Below are 17,245 nucleotides of genomic sequence, written 5' to 3'. Positions count from 1 at the left end.
GTTACACTCACTTGACTTTCTTAAAAGTGGCATGGAGTTTTAATGCATTGTCACACCATTGTAACTGGAGCGTCAAGGAACATTGGCTGACTTTAGCTTTGGGTGAAAGCAAAGAGTTGTGTTGCGGGAGTCTCTTCTATGTTTATGATTGCCATTTAGACAAGAAGGGTGGTTATTTGATGAGCAGAGCCACGTAAGTCTGGAGACCTAGCTAGTACACTTCAGTTGTCTTGTGTAATGAGAATGAATAGATTGACTCCTGGAGCCCCAACTCCACACCCTACACAAGCTCCTATAGATTTTAAGCTTTTGAATGTAGCTGATCAGAAATGTCAACTGCTATATAGGTACAGTAATAGATATAAATTCCCTTTTAAGGCCATACGAGATGCTGAGCGTGTAAAGGAAATGAAACGAATGCACAAAGCTGTTCAGAAGGATCTACCCAGACCGTCTGAAGTAAGTGGTGCCAGTTTACGAAGTTTGTTTCTTTACCTGCTATTAGTACATTTTTAAAAGTCTCATTCATAAAGACTATAACAAAATTTCCTCTGCTTTTTTGAATATAGTAAAGTAGTTAGTTCTCAAATCCATTCTTGAAAATATTGCACTAATGCCATTATTGATTTAGAAGAAGGGGAAGAAATTGCTTTTGAGAATATGAAAGTGCTATTTAGTTTATGCTGAAAAAGGCACAGTATATTGTGGATATGTCTGATCATTTTGCCTTTTTTTAAAATTTTAGGTAAATGAAACTATTTTAAGACCTTTAAATGTAGAACCACCTCTAACAGATTTACAGAAGAGTGAAGAACTGATCAAAAAAGAAATGATTACGATGCTTCATTATGATCTTCTACATCATCCCTATGAACCATCTGGAAATAAAAAAGGAAAAAATGTCGGGTTTGCTACCAACAATTCAGAGCACATTACCTATCTTGAGCATAGTCCTTATGAGAAATTCTCCAAAGAAGATCTGAAAAAGGTGGGGTTGATAGGCACCTCACCATCACGACATTTCAGCTCTTGTTAGATGCTGTGTGTCAATCAGAACTTAATGTGGTTACATTGGTGCTCCGAACCAAAGGAAGCATAACTGGGAGAGAAATGTCATGTGAAATGCAGTGTAAAGAATATGTTCTTTTAATTTGTATGTAGTATGTGAGTGTGGGTGTGTGGGCGTGTGGGTACTTGACCCCATGTGCATGATGCAGAGGCCAGAGAATGTTGTCCGCTGTTGTCCTTGCTTGACCCCATGTGCACGGTGCAGAGGCCAGAGAATGTTGTCCGCTGTTGTCCTTGCTTAACCCCATGTGCACGGTGCAGAGGCCAGAGAATGTTGTCCGCTGTTGTCCTTTGTTACTCTCTACCTTATTTTCGAGACAGTATCTCTCTTACCAAATTGGGACTTGCTATCTGTCATTTTTGCTAGAATGGCTGGGACAAGCTGCAGGGTCCTCTTGGACCACCCTGCCATCTCGTGTTGGGGCTACAGGGGTATACACCACTGTACCCAGTTTTTTATGTGGGTGCTGGAGTTCTAAACTCAGGAACTTGTGCTTGCAGAGCAAGCATTTACCCACTGAGCTGCTCTTAACCTCCAGGATATGCTTTTAATACTTTGTGTATTATTAGTTACAGAGGCTTTGGTACAAGATAGTTTTAATTTGTGGGTGTTGTTGGCATGGTTGAGAAGTTCATTGATTGCTATTTTTCTATGCTAAAGTCTGCATCTGCATGCCTTTAGTAGTTGAGAGTTATTTACACTAGTATAAAAGGTATGAGTTTTATACTGAGTAAACGTTTTCTAGTGGTTTGATTATCTCTTCTAGGACTCCTATTGAAATTAATTACCATTGTAGCAGTATTAAGATGTGAGCTCTCAGCCGGGTGGTGGTGGCGCACGCCTTTAATCCCAGCACTTGGGAGGCAGAGGCAGGCGGATTTCTGAGTTTGAGGCCAGCCTGATCTACCAGGGGAGTTCCAGGACAGCCAAGGCTACACAGAGAAACCCTATCTCGAAAAACCAAAAAAAAAAAAAAAAAGAAAGAAAGAAAAAAAAAAAGATGTGAGCTCTCAGGAAGTCATTAGTTCTTGAGGACTCTATCCTTATAAGTGGGCTAGTTGTTTTGTAAGTGAAGCTCTCTGCCTCTTTGTGATTCTGTCAGAAGGTCCTCACCAGATGTGAGATTTGAATTGATTCATGGGATTATTTGAAACAGATGTTCCATAGTTTATCTGTTCATATTCATCTTTGTTCTAAAAACTGTTTAAAGCAGCTATTTGCTTAGCAGATTCTTTTATTTTTTTAAGATTTACTTTTTATGTGTATGAGTGTTTTGTGTGAATGTGTGTGTGTGTGTGTGTGTGTGTGTGTATGCCACTCGTGTGTAGTGCCTGTGGAGGCCAAAAGAGGGCATGGGGTCCTCTGGAACTAGAGTTGAAGATGGTTAGGAGATGCTGTGTGGGTGTGGGGAACTGAATCTAGGTCCTCTGCAAGAGCAGAAAGTGCTCCTAGCCACTGAACCATCTTTCCAGCCACTGAAAATTCTTCGTTAAACATTTTTTATACCGTTTTTTAAAACTACATTTTTTTCTAAAACATTGTGTGTGTGTTTGAGTGGGAATGTACTGTTGTTCATGTGTAGAGGTCAGAGGACAAGAGGTATGAGTCATTTCTCTTGTTCCACTATGTTGGATTAAGGTATTGAACTCAGGTTGTTATGTTTAGTGCCTTTACCTGCTGAGCTGTCTTGTAACCCAGAGCATTAGCCCATTTTACAGTTGAGATTGAGCTCAGAGGAGTTAAGCATTGCAGGCAGCCACTTAAATAGGGAAGCTGTGATTGAACCTAGCCTGCTCAGTTCCTTCTCTCTCATTCTGCCACCTAAAAGTGTTTCTTTAGTAGAGAACTCTGGCTTAGGTTCCACTGACTACTTATGTCCTCAGTCTCACTCTTGTGAAACCAGTGGTGTTCCTTTGGAATGAGAAAGCTTTTCAGAGATGCCTGGGATCCCTTTCAGCTTGTGAAATCATGAGTACCCCTAAGCCAGCATTGGTGCCTTTGGCCTAGATTCTGCCTCATCCGATTACTACTGGTATGGTTCTGGACAAGTTGTTTAATTTCTCTGAGTCCATTTCATTAGCTTTAAAATGAAGTCAGTATTGGCTAGTTTGTAAAGTGGTTAGATTTTGTCTTTTTTAAGAGAAGGTCTTACTGTGTCACCCTGGTTCTGGAACTTGCTCTGTAGACTAGGCTGGCTTTGGACTCTCAAAGATCTACCTGCTTTACATGTGCCATGGTTAAAGTTTTTGGCGGTAATGAACGTTGTCTAGTTTCTGGTCTCTAGTGACAGGTATATACTTGAGAGATGTGATAGTGGTGTTGGTGCTCTTGGGAAACCATGGGTGCTTGACTTTTAAAAAAAATCAGTTTCCATCTTGGAGCCCTTGGATCTTTCTTTCTCTCTGTGTGATTGTGTTTGTTGTATGTGTATATGCCCATGTACATGCTAGAGGACATAGGTTATCTTTATCTCTCTCAGCTCTATGTCCTTGAGACAAAGGATATATTCTATATTGTCTTTCACCGAACTAAAAGCTTGCTATTGCTGAGTTGCCTGGCTGAGCTATAGACATATGGTCATGTCTGTTATTCTCTCTCTCTAGCTCTCTCTCTCTCCCTCTCCCTGTCCCTCTCCTCCCCACTTAAATGGGTTCTGGAATTCGAACTCAGGCCTTCAAGTTTGCACAGTAGGTACTCTTACCCATGGAATCGTCTCCGTAGCCCTTACTTAGAGGCTTCTTAATCTATTTAGCTCAGGTATTGTCCATTCCCTTCTAGAGAACAATCAGCCAAACCTTACCATTGGTTTTAGGAAAGGGAAATAAACTAGTCTTGAGCTTTATGATTGTGGAAAGTGTGTGCTTCAGCTTAAACTATTACTGTTAACAGGCCCAGGATATTCTGGTACAAGAGATGGAAGTGGTAAAACAAGGAATGAGCCACGGAGAACTCTCCAGTGAAGCTTACAACCAGGTGTGGGAGGAATGCTACAGTCAAGTCCTCTATCTTCCTGCTCAGAGCCGCTACACTCGGGCTAATCTTGCTAGCAAAAAGGACAGAATTGAATCACTTGAAAAGAGACTTGAGGTTGGTATCCATTTGCTTATATGTTTAAAAATTTATTATTATTGTGTGTATGTAAGTGCTCACGGGAAGCTTTGTGGAGGCAGTTATTTCATTTCCTTCTAAGTGGGGTTTGCCTTAAATTTCTGTTGCCACGGTTGTGCTGCAAGCACTTTTACCTGTTATCTTCACTGCCCTTGATATCCTTTTAAAATTCTAATTCAGTTGAAATTGTGAGTCAATTAATAAATACCTCTGATAACTTAAGTAAACTAGGCCTCAACAGCTGATTGCTTTATAGTTCTTAAACTCTGCTGAGTACTCATCCGTCAGAACCTTTTACATGAGGGAGAAGGAGTTACTAAAGTGACACTGGTCACTCAAATCAAGGTGAGTCAGTGAGATCTCAGCAGTGGGAGTTTTGATCTCTAGCTCACAGAGCACTGATCTTTACAGAAATTCAATACAGTTTTGTGTATCCTGAGGCTTGAGTTAGAGTGGAGCTGTTATGCAGACAGTGGCTTCTGTAATTTCCTATGTCTATGAAGCATTGAAGCAGTTCTTGGCATGTGGTTTCTTTTTTTTTTTTTTTTTTTTTTTTTTTTTTAAGATTATTTATTATTTCTAAGTATACTGTAGCTGTCTTCAGACACACCAGAAGAAGGCGTCAGATCTAATTATGAATGGTTGTGAGCCACCATGTGGTGCTGGGATTTGAACTCAGGACCTTTGGAAGAGCAGTCAGTGGGGATGTGGTTTCTTAATATAATGTTCATATTTTGGATTCCAGAATCTCTAGACATTTTGCCAGTGGCATGCGAATTGTACTTCACAGACTACCAGGCAGCCTTGTGGATGGAATAGGGAAGGAAAAGGGGATTCTTGAGGACACTGGATGCAGAAAATGACCTCAGCTTCCTCTTTCATGTGATTGTTAGTTTTTCTTTATAGAAAGTAAATTTAGAGAGAGTATTTTTGTTTAGGGTTAAATCTAGATATTAGAATTACTTGTAGTTGGGACTGTGTGGAGCTAGAGAAATGAACAGGAAAAAGCAGCATCTTCTAATATGAATATCTTGATCTTTATGACCACCTGTGGTCATGCCTTTGTGCTTGTTGAGTTAGGAAATTAGTCTTTCTAATGTAATTCTTGCAGTGCCTGGGCCATAAGTGTTGTAGTTTTATGACTTCCAGCAGGTGGCACTGTTGCTCTGTTTTAATTCATAATTAAAGCTCTTGGAGACAGAACATGAGTGGTTAAATTGTAGGTTATACTTTGTGTTGTGCAGACTTCATTTCTTACAAATGACAGTTATAGATCTAAGGCCAACTTTGTAATTGATTGGTAGGCTTTTTGGAATGCTTCCTTGTAACATTTATATATAAATACTTCAATCTCTCACTTTGAAAATCTTCAGTTTGAGGTGGGTAAACTTTCTGCTGCAGATGGCAAGGACATTTTCATGTTGTTTAAAATAAAGAGGATAATTTCCCTGAATCTTATTTATTCTATTGAGGCATTAGCTTTCATGACAGCAAATAAATATCACAACGTGAGTGCCGCTGTGACGTCCAGTGACTCTTCTGTTGAATCAGTCCTGAGAATTCTGAAGGGAAAAGCACAGAGAGAGCCTTTGCTCTTCCCTTGTAGATGTACTTGGGTTGTTGTGAGCAGTCATTAAAAACATGTGGTTCTCTTTGTTCACTTCAGACCAGGAACTGAAATCTGTTGAACTGTTTTTGTTGAAGGATTGCTGATGTTGGAAGAATAGTCATAAAACAGTCTGAAGCACTTTTTCTCTTTTTGACTCTTGGGTAACTTGGCTTATTGTTAACCCAGCTAGTTAATTTTAAGGAATACTTAATCAAACCTTTCAATTAGTAAACTCTTCTTATTCCAAAAGAACGTTTATTAAGTCTTCAGGAAGAAGAGAAGCAATTCAGAGATCCAGATAAGCAAAGCTTCCATCTAGTGTGTATCCATATGTAAATCACAGCTAGATTTCTCAGAGCTCCTGAAGACACAGTTTACTGGTTTGAAATATATAAATACTTTATTTCAATTGTGTAGTGATTCTTTCATCATCTCAGTTGATTGTTAAATTATAAATATCATTCAGAGGTCATTGTGGGAAGGAACTCTAGTTAGATGGTGTAAACTAACTGCTAAACCTCCACTCGAGGCTCAGGGAGGTGGGCTTTCTGGGCAAGCACAGTGGACCATGGCTGCCAGTGTTTGACTTTTGCTGCCATGAACTTTGGAATAGTGAATACAAATTGTGGCTCCATCTCAAGCCCATCAGGCAAGAAAACATGCAGAGTTGTCATGGCTGGTGTTTCCTAAGTGTACTTAAAAATGTCCTCTGAAGTTTATACTGTGGGTCATTTTTTTTTTTTTTTTTGAGCCACCACTCATGCTTAATATTTGTAACTTAGCACTTTTTTTTTTTAAGTTCTTAAGATACTTAAAACTGGAGCTCAGCAGTTGAGAGCACTAGCTGCTCTTACAGAGGACCCAGGTTCAAGTCCCAGCACCCACATGGCAGCTCACAACTGTCTATATATATCCATTTTTAGGGGATCAGTACCCTCATATAGACTTACATGAAGGCAAAACACCAATGCTCATAAAATAACAGTAAATAAATAAATCATTAAAAAAGAGATACTAAAAACTAATAGAACCAACTCATTTGATGCAGCACATGAGGATGTGCTTGAGGGCCTGTTAAGCATTGTAGTCACAGATCAGAATTAAGTGGGAAAGAGTTCTGAATTGTAATTGAATTCAGGGATTCTATTTTGCTTTGGAGGCAGAATTAATTGGAACCTTGTCAGACATTTGTAAAGGGACAAGCAGAAATAAGAGCTCAGGAAAGTTGTACAAGTACAGCTTAAAGAAGGCATTTTAACATGCAGCAGAGAGTCCCAGCCTTGCAATAACTTCTGGGGTCGTTATAAGCTCCTGTGGGAGGTTAGAGCTTTTACTGTTTCTAGTATTTCCCCCAGAATAACAGAGACGTTCAATTTCTGTTCCTTGCCATGACTCTTAGAAAAGGAGAGATGGCTGTAATTCATTGTAGAAAAACTTTCACCAAATTGTTAAAAATAAAATGCTTTCCCCTTATTTACTCACATATTTAGGGAATGCTGCCAGATAACTGTTGTGTTCTAGACACTTCTCTAGGCTGGACACATAACAGGGAACAAACTGACATGTGCTTCACTCTTGAAGACTTGGGTTAACTGGAAACACTAGCAGAGGGCCTTATTGAGTCATTTCTGTGTTTGGGAAGTACAAAGAGAATTTGAAGTGTTCTAAGTTGTTTCCACTTTGAGTGGAAATAGGAAATAATCTGAAGACATAATTAGTTTGAGTGAAGCAGTTTCCATTAGGTGCAGAAGTGAAATGAAAAGCCAGAATTTAGGCCCTGCCATTAAGTTTAATAATATTTGAAATTGAACCTACACTGCTGTGTTGAGGAAGCTTGCCTAGAAAGTGGGTTGTGTCATGTTAGCTACAGAAGTGGAAAGGCTTTCCTCAGAGGTAGAGACCGGGCCCAGTGCAGCACTGTTCTCCATGTGTTACTTGCACAGTCAATGTAGTCAAGAAATATTATGTAATGTTGACTTCTTGGAAATAAGTGGCAATTTAAAGGCCTTCTTGCTGTATTTTTTAAAGCTCTGCCAAGGACCCTGACTTTCTGAGAGTTACATTTCAGCAGAATTGGCTGTACTATGGATCCCATTTTTCGGGGCTTTTCATTATAAAGGCAGATGTGTTAACACAGAAAAAGATGCACTAGTCACTCCAGAGTGAAAACTTAGGCTAAGGATTAAGTTGGTCGGCATTGCTGTATAGAGAAGTCTGTGCTGGAAATACCTCTGTAGCTGTTGATCTGTTCTCCTGAGGCTGGCATGGCTGGAGTAGATGGCATGGGGTACGTACACAAGGACTCTTCTGTCCTTGGTAATTCTCTTTCCCCAATTCTGGTGTCTGTCATCTGTCATGCCTCTGGCAGATTTCTTAGTTGTCTCCAGCAAGAACTCAGATAGAGCTGGACGCTTGGGTCAGAGATTGAGCAGCACATTTATGCAGCACAGAGTCCTCCTCTGCATGAGTTAAATTTGTTTATCTCCTTTTTTTTTTTTTTTGGTTTTTGGAGATAAGGTTTCTCTGTGTAGCCCTGGCTGTCCTGGAACTCACTCTGTAGACCAGGCTGTCCTGGAACTCAGAAATCCGCCTGCCTCTGCCTCCCAAGTGCTGGGATTAAAGGTGTGCGCCACCACTGTCCTTGATTTATGTCCTAATCCGAAGGTGCAACATGCTCTGTGGTGCTCTGTCAGGTGCCTGACTGCCTTGCTTGTTATCTAATGCTTACTAAGCCTCATGGATGCTGACTGTAATCACTTGAACCTGTGTCTCATCAGTAGAGGGAAGAGTCATTGGAAAAACAACGTTAATAGAGTGTGTCGATGGAAGGAGAGGTAGAGGTACTCGTGACCTGTCTGAGGGTGTTGTGGTGATTGAACTCCAACCTTACTCCAACAGGATCATGTAGCTGAGTGATGGACTGGGCAATGAGCTGCCGTCTGCTGTGTGTTTACTTTGGGTGCCTCTAAACCTCTTTTTATATAAGGTTATATTCTGGGCCCTTAAGCAAGTTTGAGTGAGGGATGCTCTGAATGTTTCTAAGCCTCACTGGAATGGACTTAAACTGCAGACAGTACAGGAGGCCCAAGGAGAATGTGTTTATTTTGGAATTACTTAAGCTTAGTAACCTTAACAAACGCAGTGAGCTTGAAAGTAACAATTAGACTTTTATAAGTCCCATACAGCTCCCTTTGTAATGACCCGAGGAAACACTTACGGGCCCACTGATTCATCTCCTGGGGACCATCAGTTTTCCATTGGTCTCTGGCCAGTCTTTTTTAGACAGTTTCTCTTCTATGCACATAAAAATAACATTTCTAGACGTTTTTCTAAAAATAATACCTGTGCTTTGTAGAAAATGTAAGAGAAATAGAAAAACTACAGAAGAAAAGAAGCTTGCCATTCAGAAGCTTGCTCTGTAGGTACAGTCTCAGATTTTTTTGGTGGAGTACACACGTGTACACACATATACTTTTAAATTTTTTACTTATTTGATTTTATGGTGTGTGTGTGCTGCCTGATTATATATAAGCATGTCATGTATATGTCTAGTGGCCATGGAAGGTATTAGATCTCCTGGAACTGGAATTTCAGATGATTGTGAGCCTCCATGTGGATTCTGGGAATGGAACCCAGGTCCTCTAGAAAAGCAGAGAAAGTGCTCTTAATCACTGAGCCATCCTCCAGCTCTTTTTTTCTTTTTCTTTCATTTTTTTTTTTTAAACTACTTATTTAATTTTATGGTGAGTGCTAGTGTGAATGTGCCTGATTGCCTTTGTACCATGTGCATGAGAAGCCCATAGGGGTCAGAAGAGGGTGCTGGGAACCAAACCCAGGTCCTCTGCAAAAGCAGTAAACATCTCTCCATCCATACTCACCTTTCAGTGTGTGAAGTCACTGCGTAAAGAAAGAAAAGTTTCAAAACTGAACTGAAATAATTGTGTACCATGTTTTCCATGTAATAGCATAATAGTGTAAATAGTAGTTTAAGAAAAAAGAACATTTACTCCCATTTAAACTCTACAAGAAAGTGTAGCTTGTAAAATATGTTAAGTACCACTTATGTTTATGTGTGCTATGCTTACCAGGTTGTGAAATGCCACCTTTAGTCCTGTGAACCATATTCAGTGTGTTTTTTATATAGTTTTATAGCTTCTTTAGAATAAACAAATCTTTTTTTAAAAAGATTTATTTATTTTATGTATGAGTGCACTGTCGCTGTCATCAGACTTACTAGAAGAGGGCATCAGATCTCATTCAGATGGTGAGCCATCATGTGGTTGCCGGGAATTGAACCCAGGACCTTTGGAACAGCAGCCAGTGCTCTTAACCACTCCCCAGCCTCACAATTAAAAATCTTAATAGCTTCATTCAAGCACTGAAATTCTTGTTATGTGGGGGGACATACGAGTTCACCTTTGCTTATGTGTCTAGACTGTTTTGCTTGTTTTTTAAGGGAGTTATTTGGTAGCATCAAGCCACTCACTCTCCCCATCTCTTTTATTTCAGCCCCCAAAATAAGTTTATTTATTAGTATTGTGCTCCAGTCCAGGCTGCTTACATGGTAAGAATGCCAAGGAAGCAGGCTGACTAAAGGCTAGCCTGTTGTTCAGAGTCCATCTTGTGGTGGTGGTGGTGATGGTGCCATTGAAGGGACCTTGAGCCCTATGCATGCTAGGCGGCAGGGGCTCTACCTCATAGGTATATCTCCAGCTTGTTTTTTACTTTTTGAGACAGGGTCTCACTGGGTTACCCAGGCTGACGTTAGATTTAAATCCCCGTCCTGAACAGTGACAGGCTTTACTTGGAGACCCTGGTGGATGTTTATCTTGCTAGGGAGCCTGAGTGGTGGTTTATGTAGAGGTCAAGGCTCCCTATATACAAGATCCTTTTAGTTCTGCACATCTCAATGACAAAGATAATTACTTCCTTGGGCTTTTCTTGTCTTGAGTAGTTTGTACACATGTAGTTTCTGACATATACAACAGACAGGCTGGATAACTGCTGAAAAGCTTTCCACCAAATTCAGTATAATGAAGGAAAATAAACTTCACCTGACTGTTGTGGAGGTGGGCATGCGTTTAGAAAGGGAGGAAAAGGAGAAGGCTCTGCTCACCCTGCTGCACACTGGCTGAGCTCCCCTTGTCCAGATGTTTGGAACTCAAAATGTTTTGTGTTGCAGAGTGTGGAGTCTTTACATATGCATAGTGAGAAGTCTTGGGAAGAAAATTCTTTGTTTATTATGCAAATAGACTAAAAAATAAAATAATTTTATTTTTCAAACTTTTACAATAAGGCATTTTAAATAATTTTGAGGCCTGTTACATGAGGGTAAATATAAAGTTTTCCTTTGGGGTACATGCTCAGAACATGTTAGACTTTCGAACATTTATATTTCATATTTTCAGATAGAAGATGTTCATCCTTTAAAAATGAATAGCATTAAAAACAACTTATTTTGTTTTTTTTTTTTAAATGAATGTGTCAGTTTGTGTGTGCATGTGTGCACAAAGCCAGAAGAGAATCAACAGATAGACATGAGACTCCAAGTGGGTGCTAGGAACCAAATTCAGGTGTTTTGAAACAGCAGCATGATCTTTGTAATTGGTTGAGCCATCTCTCCGGCCCCCTTGAATAAGTAGTTTTTGAATGTTGTTGGTAAGTGTAGATAGTTCAAGTACTTTTTCTTGTTTGTTTGTTTGTTTGTTTGTAACATGTCTCACTTTGTTGTCCTTGCTGGCCAGAACACTCACTACGGCCATAAACTCACTAAGATCAGTCTGCTTCTCTGTGCTATCACATTTGACTGTGTAAGTAATCTTTAAAATGTGGTGATTGAAAGGCACTGTAGTCCCTCCCCCAACCCAATTGTTTTTAGAAGAGCATTTGGTAAATCAGATGTAGGAGGCTGTTTTGGGTTTTGTTGTTGTTGTTGTTGTTTTGTTTTGTTTCTGTTTTTTTTTTTTTTCAAAATAAGTTTCAGTGGGACAGCTGCTAATGCTTAATTTAAAAAAAATTAAGTTAGCATCCAGAGTAGCGGCTTCATTCTGACACATGTGTCAGTGTACTTTCCTGCTTCCCTTCCTTGTCCTCGGCTCACTTATTTTCTAGAGGACTAGGATATGAATTTGATAACAGTTTGATTTCTGTCAGAGTTTTACCTTTTGAACTACCAGCTTTTTTACCTTCTGACACCTCAGGTCTTACAGGTATAGGCTTTGTTTCCTAGTTTGCTCAGCAGTTGGTAGTTGTGTTTTAAACATTTACTGATATTTTCCTTCCCATTTTAATAATTAGATAGTAGATGCCCAAAAGCTAAAATTTAATACTAAAAGCTACTTTTTAATTTTTTTATGCTTGATGACTAGCTATATATATAAATATACACATAGATAGGCACAATATATTTACTTAGTAAAATTATTTTTTATTGTGTTTCAGTTTATTTTATCTAAAGCTGTAGTTGAGCCAGAAGATTTTTATGAAGTTTGAGGTGAATGAAGTGTAACTGTTGGCAATAACTAGAAACTAACAACTTTGAAGTTTAAAAACCTCTGGTGGGTTGGGAATAATAAACAGCTGAACTATATGAGTGAGGTAATTCCCAGAGACAGGGGACTCAGTGCTAAATGTACCACGATGACTAATTAAATGGTTTCTGCACATAGGCATTAAGCTGTTAACTAGTCTGGAAATTGAATATCCATGGAGTGTGGTCAGTGTAAAGCTAATTGAGATATCTTAACCAATGAAAATGTTAATTTGTATAACTAATTTTTAAGACACACCGTATTAACTTGAAATTCTATGCTTTTAAGGGTTTTTGGATGTGTATTGAAACCCACTTGTGAGTGAAGTGTAATCTGGGTATTAGACCGCGCTGAGTTATACACAGTACAGACCCTGATGTAGCTCTGTGGGATTTGGTGCTTGGGCCTGTGGAGGGAAGACTGTTGGAGCGGGTGTGGTTGAGAAGACAGTTGATATCAGTTCTCTGCTGATCCCAAATGGATCCATTCTCCATCTTGGCTGCTCATTAGAACTTACTGGGGTCTTGGGAGACAGTGTTCTGAAACCATTAAATTAGAAACTGGGGCTGGTCATTTTGAAAAGCTTCACAAAAAATTATAAGTTTAGTCATGGTCTAAGTCACTAGTTAAAAAAGACATGCTCCAAAAATATTTGACATGGAAGAGAGTAAATGTAAAATACTATCTTCTCCCCTTGATTGCATTCTGAGACAAAATTAAAATATTTTGCAAAATAAAATAAATATTTTTATTTATTTTTAGTTATGTGTCTGTAGTATGTTGGCATATGCACTTAGGTACAGGTGCCTGGGTTCCTGGAGTTGGGACTTAGAGGAGACTGTGCGCTGCCTGGCTTGGGTGCTCGGTCCTTCGCGGAGCTATTGCTTGAGCCCCATAGGAGAGCCATTTAGTTTACTCAATACTACCTAGATCCTAGATCTAGAAAGTTCTGCTTTTGATCTCAAGGGCAAGGGAGAACTCTTGTCTTATCTCCAGAAGAACTGGGGGGGAGGATGGTTTCTGGCTCAGAAGTACTCTTTGCATTGTTCAGACTCTTTTTTTTTTTTTTGAATTTTTTTTTTAAAGATTTATTTATTGTTATATGTAAGTACAATGTAGCTGTCTTCAGATGCACCAGAAGAGGGCGTAAGATCTCATTACAGATGGTTTTGAGCCACCATGTGGTTGCTGGGATTTGAACTCAGGACCTTCGGAAGAGCAGTCGGTGCTCTTACCCGCTGAGCCATCTCGCCAGCCCCAGACTCTTCTTTGAGGTGTAAATCACATAGCTCAGACAGCTGCTTTCAAGTACAAAGATTATTTCTCCTGTACTCACTGAGCTATGCAGATGTTACTACACTTTTAGGACATTTTCTTCACCCCAGGAAGAAAGCCTGTACCCATAACATTCACTTCCTCTTCTCAGCCTGTGCGGCTGTAGGCTGTAGTAGTCCCTTTTCATGCCTTGTGTTGGCATTTGTGATGGGCAGCTTTTATTAAACATTGTGTTTTGCAAGTTCACAAGTAGCGTGTGTTAGTACTTCCCTGCTTTTTATGGCTATGTGCTGCTCTCTTGTGTAGGTGATAGCTCATTTTGTTTACCCATATACTGTGGGTGGATGATGGGGTTGTTGTCATAGTGTTGCTGGGAACAGGGTGTATGTTTCTGCCACAGCATGTCTTCACTTAGGTATATGCTGGGACGGACATGGCTGGCACCGAGTACTCAGAGATCCTTCACCTCATTTGAACTTCATGGTTAAAAAAAAATCTTCTCATCATGTCAAAGAGTACCAGTATTCTTATGTCCTGATACCATTGCATTGTAGCACACAGGTCCAGTGTATGTCATTCGACGTGGTGGTTTGCAGAAGGCACAGTGCCCATCTAAAAGAGAACACAGCTGTTCTCTGCTCTTTCCCCCAAGAGGTCTTTTGTTGAAGTTGGAATTTAAAAATTTTCAAGTCTTTTTCTCAGTCCTTTACTGATTAGAGAGGAGTGAAGTGGTTGGCCTCTTCATATCTGTAATGCAATCATTGTAATCAGCTCTTAACTGTTCATTGCTTACTCTGTGCCAGGCTCTGGGTATCTGGGGGTGTTTGTATTCATGATCTCCTTTCAGGTTCACATTTAACTGTCAGCGATGACTACCATTTTACCACTGCTGGAGAAATGGAGGCACAGAGGTTGGGTAACTGCTCCATCAGAACAGCGGGTGGTCCATGGTTCTTACCCACTGTTTGAGCTGCCTGCCTGACCAGTAGTTGGTTCTCTTGGCAGACGTATTATGCTGTGAACTTATTGATTTACTACCCATGAGAGAAAAATACGGAACAATGGCAGTATACTTGGGTTTAAGTCAATTGCAGAAGCATAAAAGCTTAACCTGTATAAATGTTGAAAGAATGATGGGTTTAAAGGAGCTTTATTTAAAGTAACTTTAGCTCTGTTCCATATTCTAAGACACACACATGTAGTATTCTTCCCCACTTTGATCACTTACTTTCCAGTAAAGTAAGCTGGAGGTGGGTAGGTACAATACCATTTTTCAAGTGGCCTGCTGTACTTGAGTGGAATATTGTTCCATGTAAGAGGGGGTACTTGTGTGATAATGAAGTGAATCTTATTATGTAAAAGAAGATGGCTAGGTGGCAGTCTTGAATGACCGATGAATGATCACAGAAATCATTTGCACAAGGTAGAGAGCAGTTTTCCCGTGCTCTGAAACTCAAGCCTGCTTTGGGATTGAATTTTGGGTGAAGTTATGGAATATTTGGGTATAAGATAATTCCTTGTTGAGGCCAATTTTGTGTTATATATTGTATCAGTGAAGGTGAAAATACCCAGGGTATTTTGCTTTAGGTACTTAGTTTAGCCCTGTTATATAATAATCTGTTTTTTCTCATGTTATATTGATGTGATTCTCCACTCCTTCCCCAATTCCCCAGATAAACAGGGGTCACATGACAACAGAAGCCAAGAGAGCTGCAAAGATGGAAAAGAAGATGAAAATTTTGCTTGGTGGTTACCAGTCTCGTGCTATGGGGCTCATGAAACAGTTGAATGACTTATGGGACCAGATTGAGCAGGCTCACTTGGAGCTACGCACTTTTGAAGAACTCAAGAAGCATGAAGACTCTGCTATTCCCCGTAGGCTAGAGGTAACAGCATGTGTTGCTTGATTGCTCAGATATCTATGAAGAGTCACCCAGTCCTTCCTTTCTTCTCCTTCTAGCAGTTATCTCTGAAGCCACTACTGAAGTGGGTTTCTGACTTTCTGATCTAGACGTGCCTGTGCTTAGATGGCTATCAAGCAAGCGATGCTGCTCTGAAGACTCTTCTCATTCTCTGTTGTATTAGAGAGAGACTGTGTAAGAGGATATAAGTCAGTTTTGGGACGAGTCTCCTGGAAACTTAGTGGCTTGCCACTTATGTGGCTCTGGGAACCAGCATCTTTTAGTTTTGTGATTGAAGATGCTGCATATCACAGAACATCAGATACTTTGGCCAGATTGGGTTTAGATTTATCTTCTTAGTGTGCACTCTAGCCCCTGTCCAGCTTGAGGGTGGTCAGGGCTTTTTTGCAGTGTGTTGTGGGTATTGAGAAGACTACAGAGGTTTGTTTATGTAGAGAGCAGCAGGAGTTTTACAGATCATAATCACAGGACCAGAGCAAAGAATGGCTGTAGTATTAGTTTTATAGCAAAGATATTGGCTGGCTGTTTCTCTGTGAAATGTATTGTTCCTGAGAACTGTGAGAACCTGAGAACTTACACAGCTGTTTGTGAGGTAAACTGCCATAAGTGGACTTAGGTTTGAAGTAACTGGAATATTTTTCTCTCTTCAGTGTCTAAAAGAAGATGTGCAGCGGCAACAGGAACGAGAGAAAGAGCTTCAGCAGAGATACGCGGATTTGCTGATGGAGAAAGAGACTTTACAGGCAAAGTTCTGAAGCACAGTTGATGCCCTGTCACAGGAGAACTGGTTGCTGGTTTCACACTCAGCAAGGCTGAAACTGACCTTTCTCTTCACTGACAAAGTTACCCGGCTCCTGTGGTTTCTCAGTTGTTTGTTTGGAATGATACTGATCTTCAGGTTCCGTGTTACAAACTTGGACTCCGGGTAATGAGGGTTAAATTATCCAGATACTCATTCTTTGCCAGTGTCACATTTACAAAATGTCACAGTTTAGGCCTTTAATTTAAAAAGCCTGACTTTAAATACTGCCTGTGAGTAAACCCTTGAATAAAAAGAACATGTGAAAAATTGAGTGTAGCCTTTTGCTTAAGGTAATTAGATACTTAGGGTGCCCCCAAGCCTGCCACTGTGCTTACTGTGTGCCACACTTGATGAGCACTCTGTAATGAGATGATGCCTGACTCACTGTAAGTCCTTAGGAGGCAGTCCTTGGCATTCATTTCTCTACACTGTCAAGATGGATAGACTTGTTAATACCTGACATTATCTCTCCAGTATCTTCTTGGAGAAGTTTCTTTTCTTCTGGCTACTGACATGAAAACTTGTGGATTATAATTCAAAAGATTTGCTCTTTTTGACTTTTAATATTTTACATGAATTTTTTAAAACAGATATTTTAAAGATTCACTTAACAAGGACATCAAACTTTGTGTAAAGCTTTGCATTTAGCTTAATATACTTGCATATGTTTGGAAATGTGAGGCCAGGTAGACGTAGGGAGACCTATAATAACTCCTATAAGGTGACTTAGTTGCAGAGTGTGGTGGTCCAGGCTTGTGACCGTAGTGCTCGGGAAGCTGAGGCTTCAGCGACAATAACAAAACTATCAAACATAGCAGTGTAGCCCAACAGTGTGTTGGACTTAGCAGAAATGTTTGCCTGACTATAGCCTGATAGGGACTAAAGGAAGGAGGAAGCATTCATTCATTCATTCATTCATTCATTCATTCA

The 17,245-nt window shown here is 40.0% G+C and overlaps 1 protein-coding gene across 1 annotated transcript in view; it reads left to right on the top strand.

Annotated features, from left to right (window-relative positions):
* Positions 1-16,586, top strand: part of Cdc5l (cell division cycle 5 like) — a 37,821-nt gene extending 21,235 nt beyond the window's left edge. The window contains exons 12-16 of the mRNA XM_031348582.1: positions 379-459; positions 746-988; positions 3,959-4,156; positions 15,265-15,477; positions 16,164-16,586. Of these exons, the coding sequence (XP_031204442.1) occupies positions 379-459; positions 746-988; positions 3,959-4,156; positions 15,265-15,477; positions 16,164-16,268 (840 nt within the window). The 3' untranslated portion in view covers positions 16,269-16,586. The remainder of the gene's footprint in view (positions 1-378; positions 460-745; positions 989-3,958; positions 4,157-15,264; positions 15,478-16,163) is intronic.
* The last annotated feature ends 659 nt before the right edge of the window (positions 16,587-17,245 follow it).

Source organism: Mastomys coucha, unplaced genomic scaffold, assembly GCF_008632895.1.
Source record: "Mastomys coucha isolate ucsf_1 unplaced genomic scaffold, UCSF_Mcou_1 pScaffold3, whole genome shotgun sequence".
Lineage (NCBI taxonomy): Eukaryota > Metazoa > Chordata > Mammalia > Rodentia > Muridae > Mastomys > Mastomys coucha.
The sequence above is the reverse complement of the archived record's forward strand: the minus strand, read 5'-3'. Positions and strand labels throughout refer to the sequence as shown.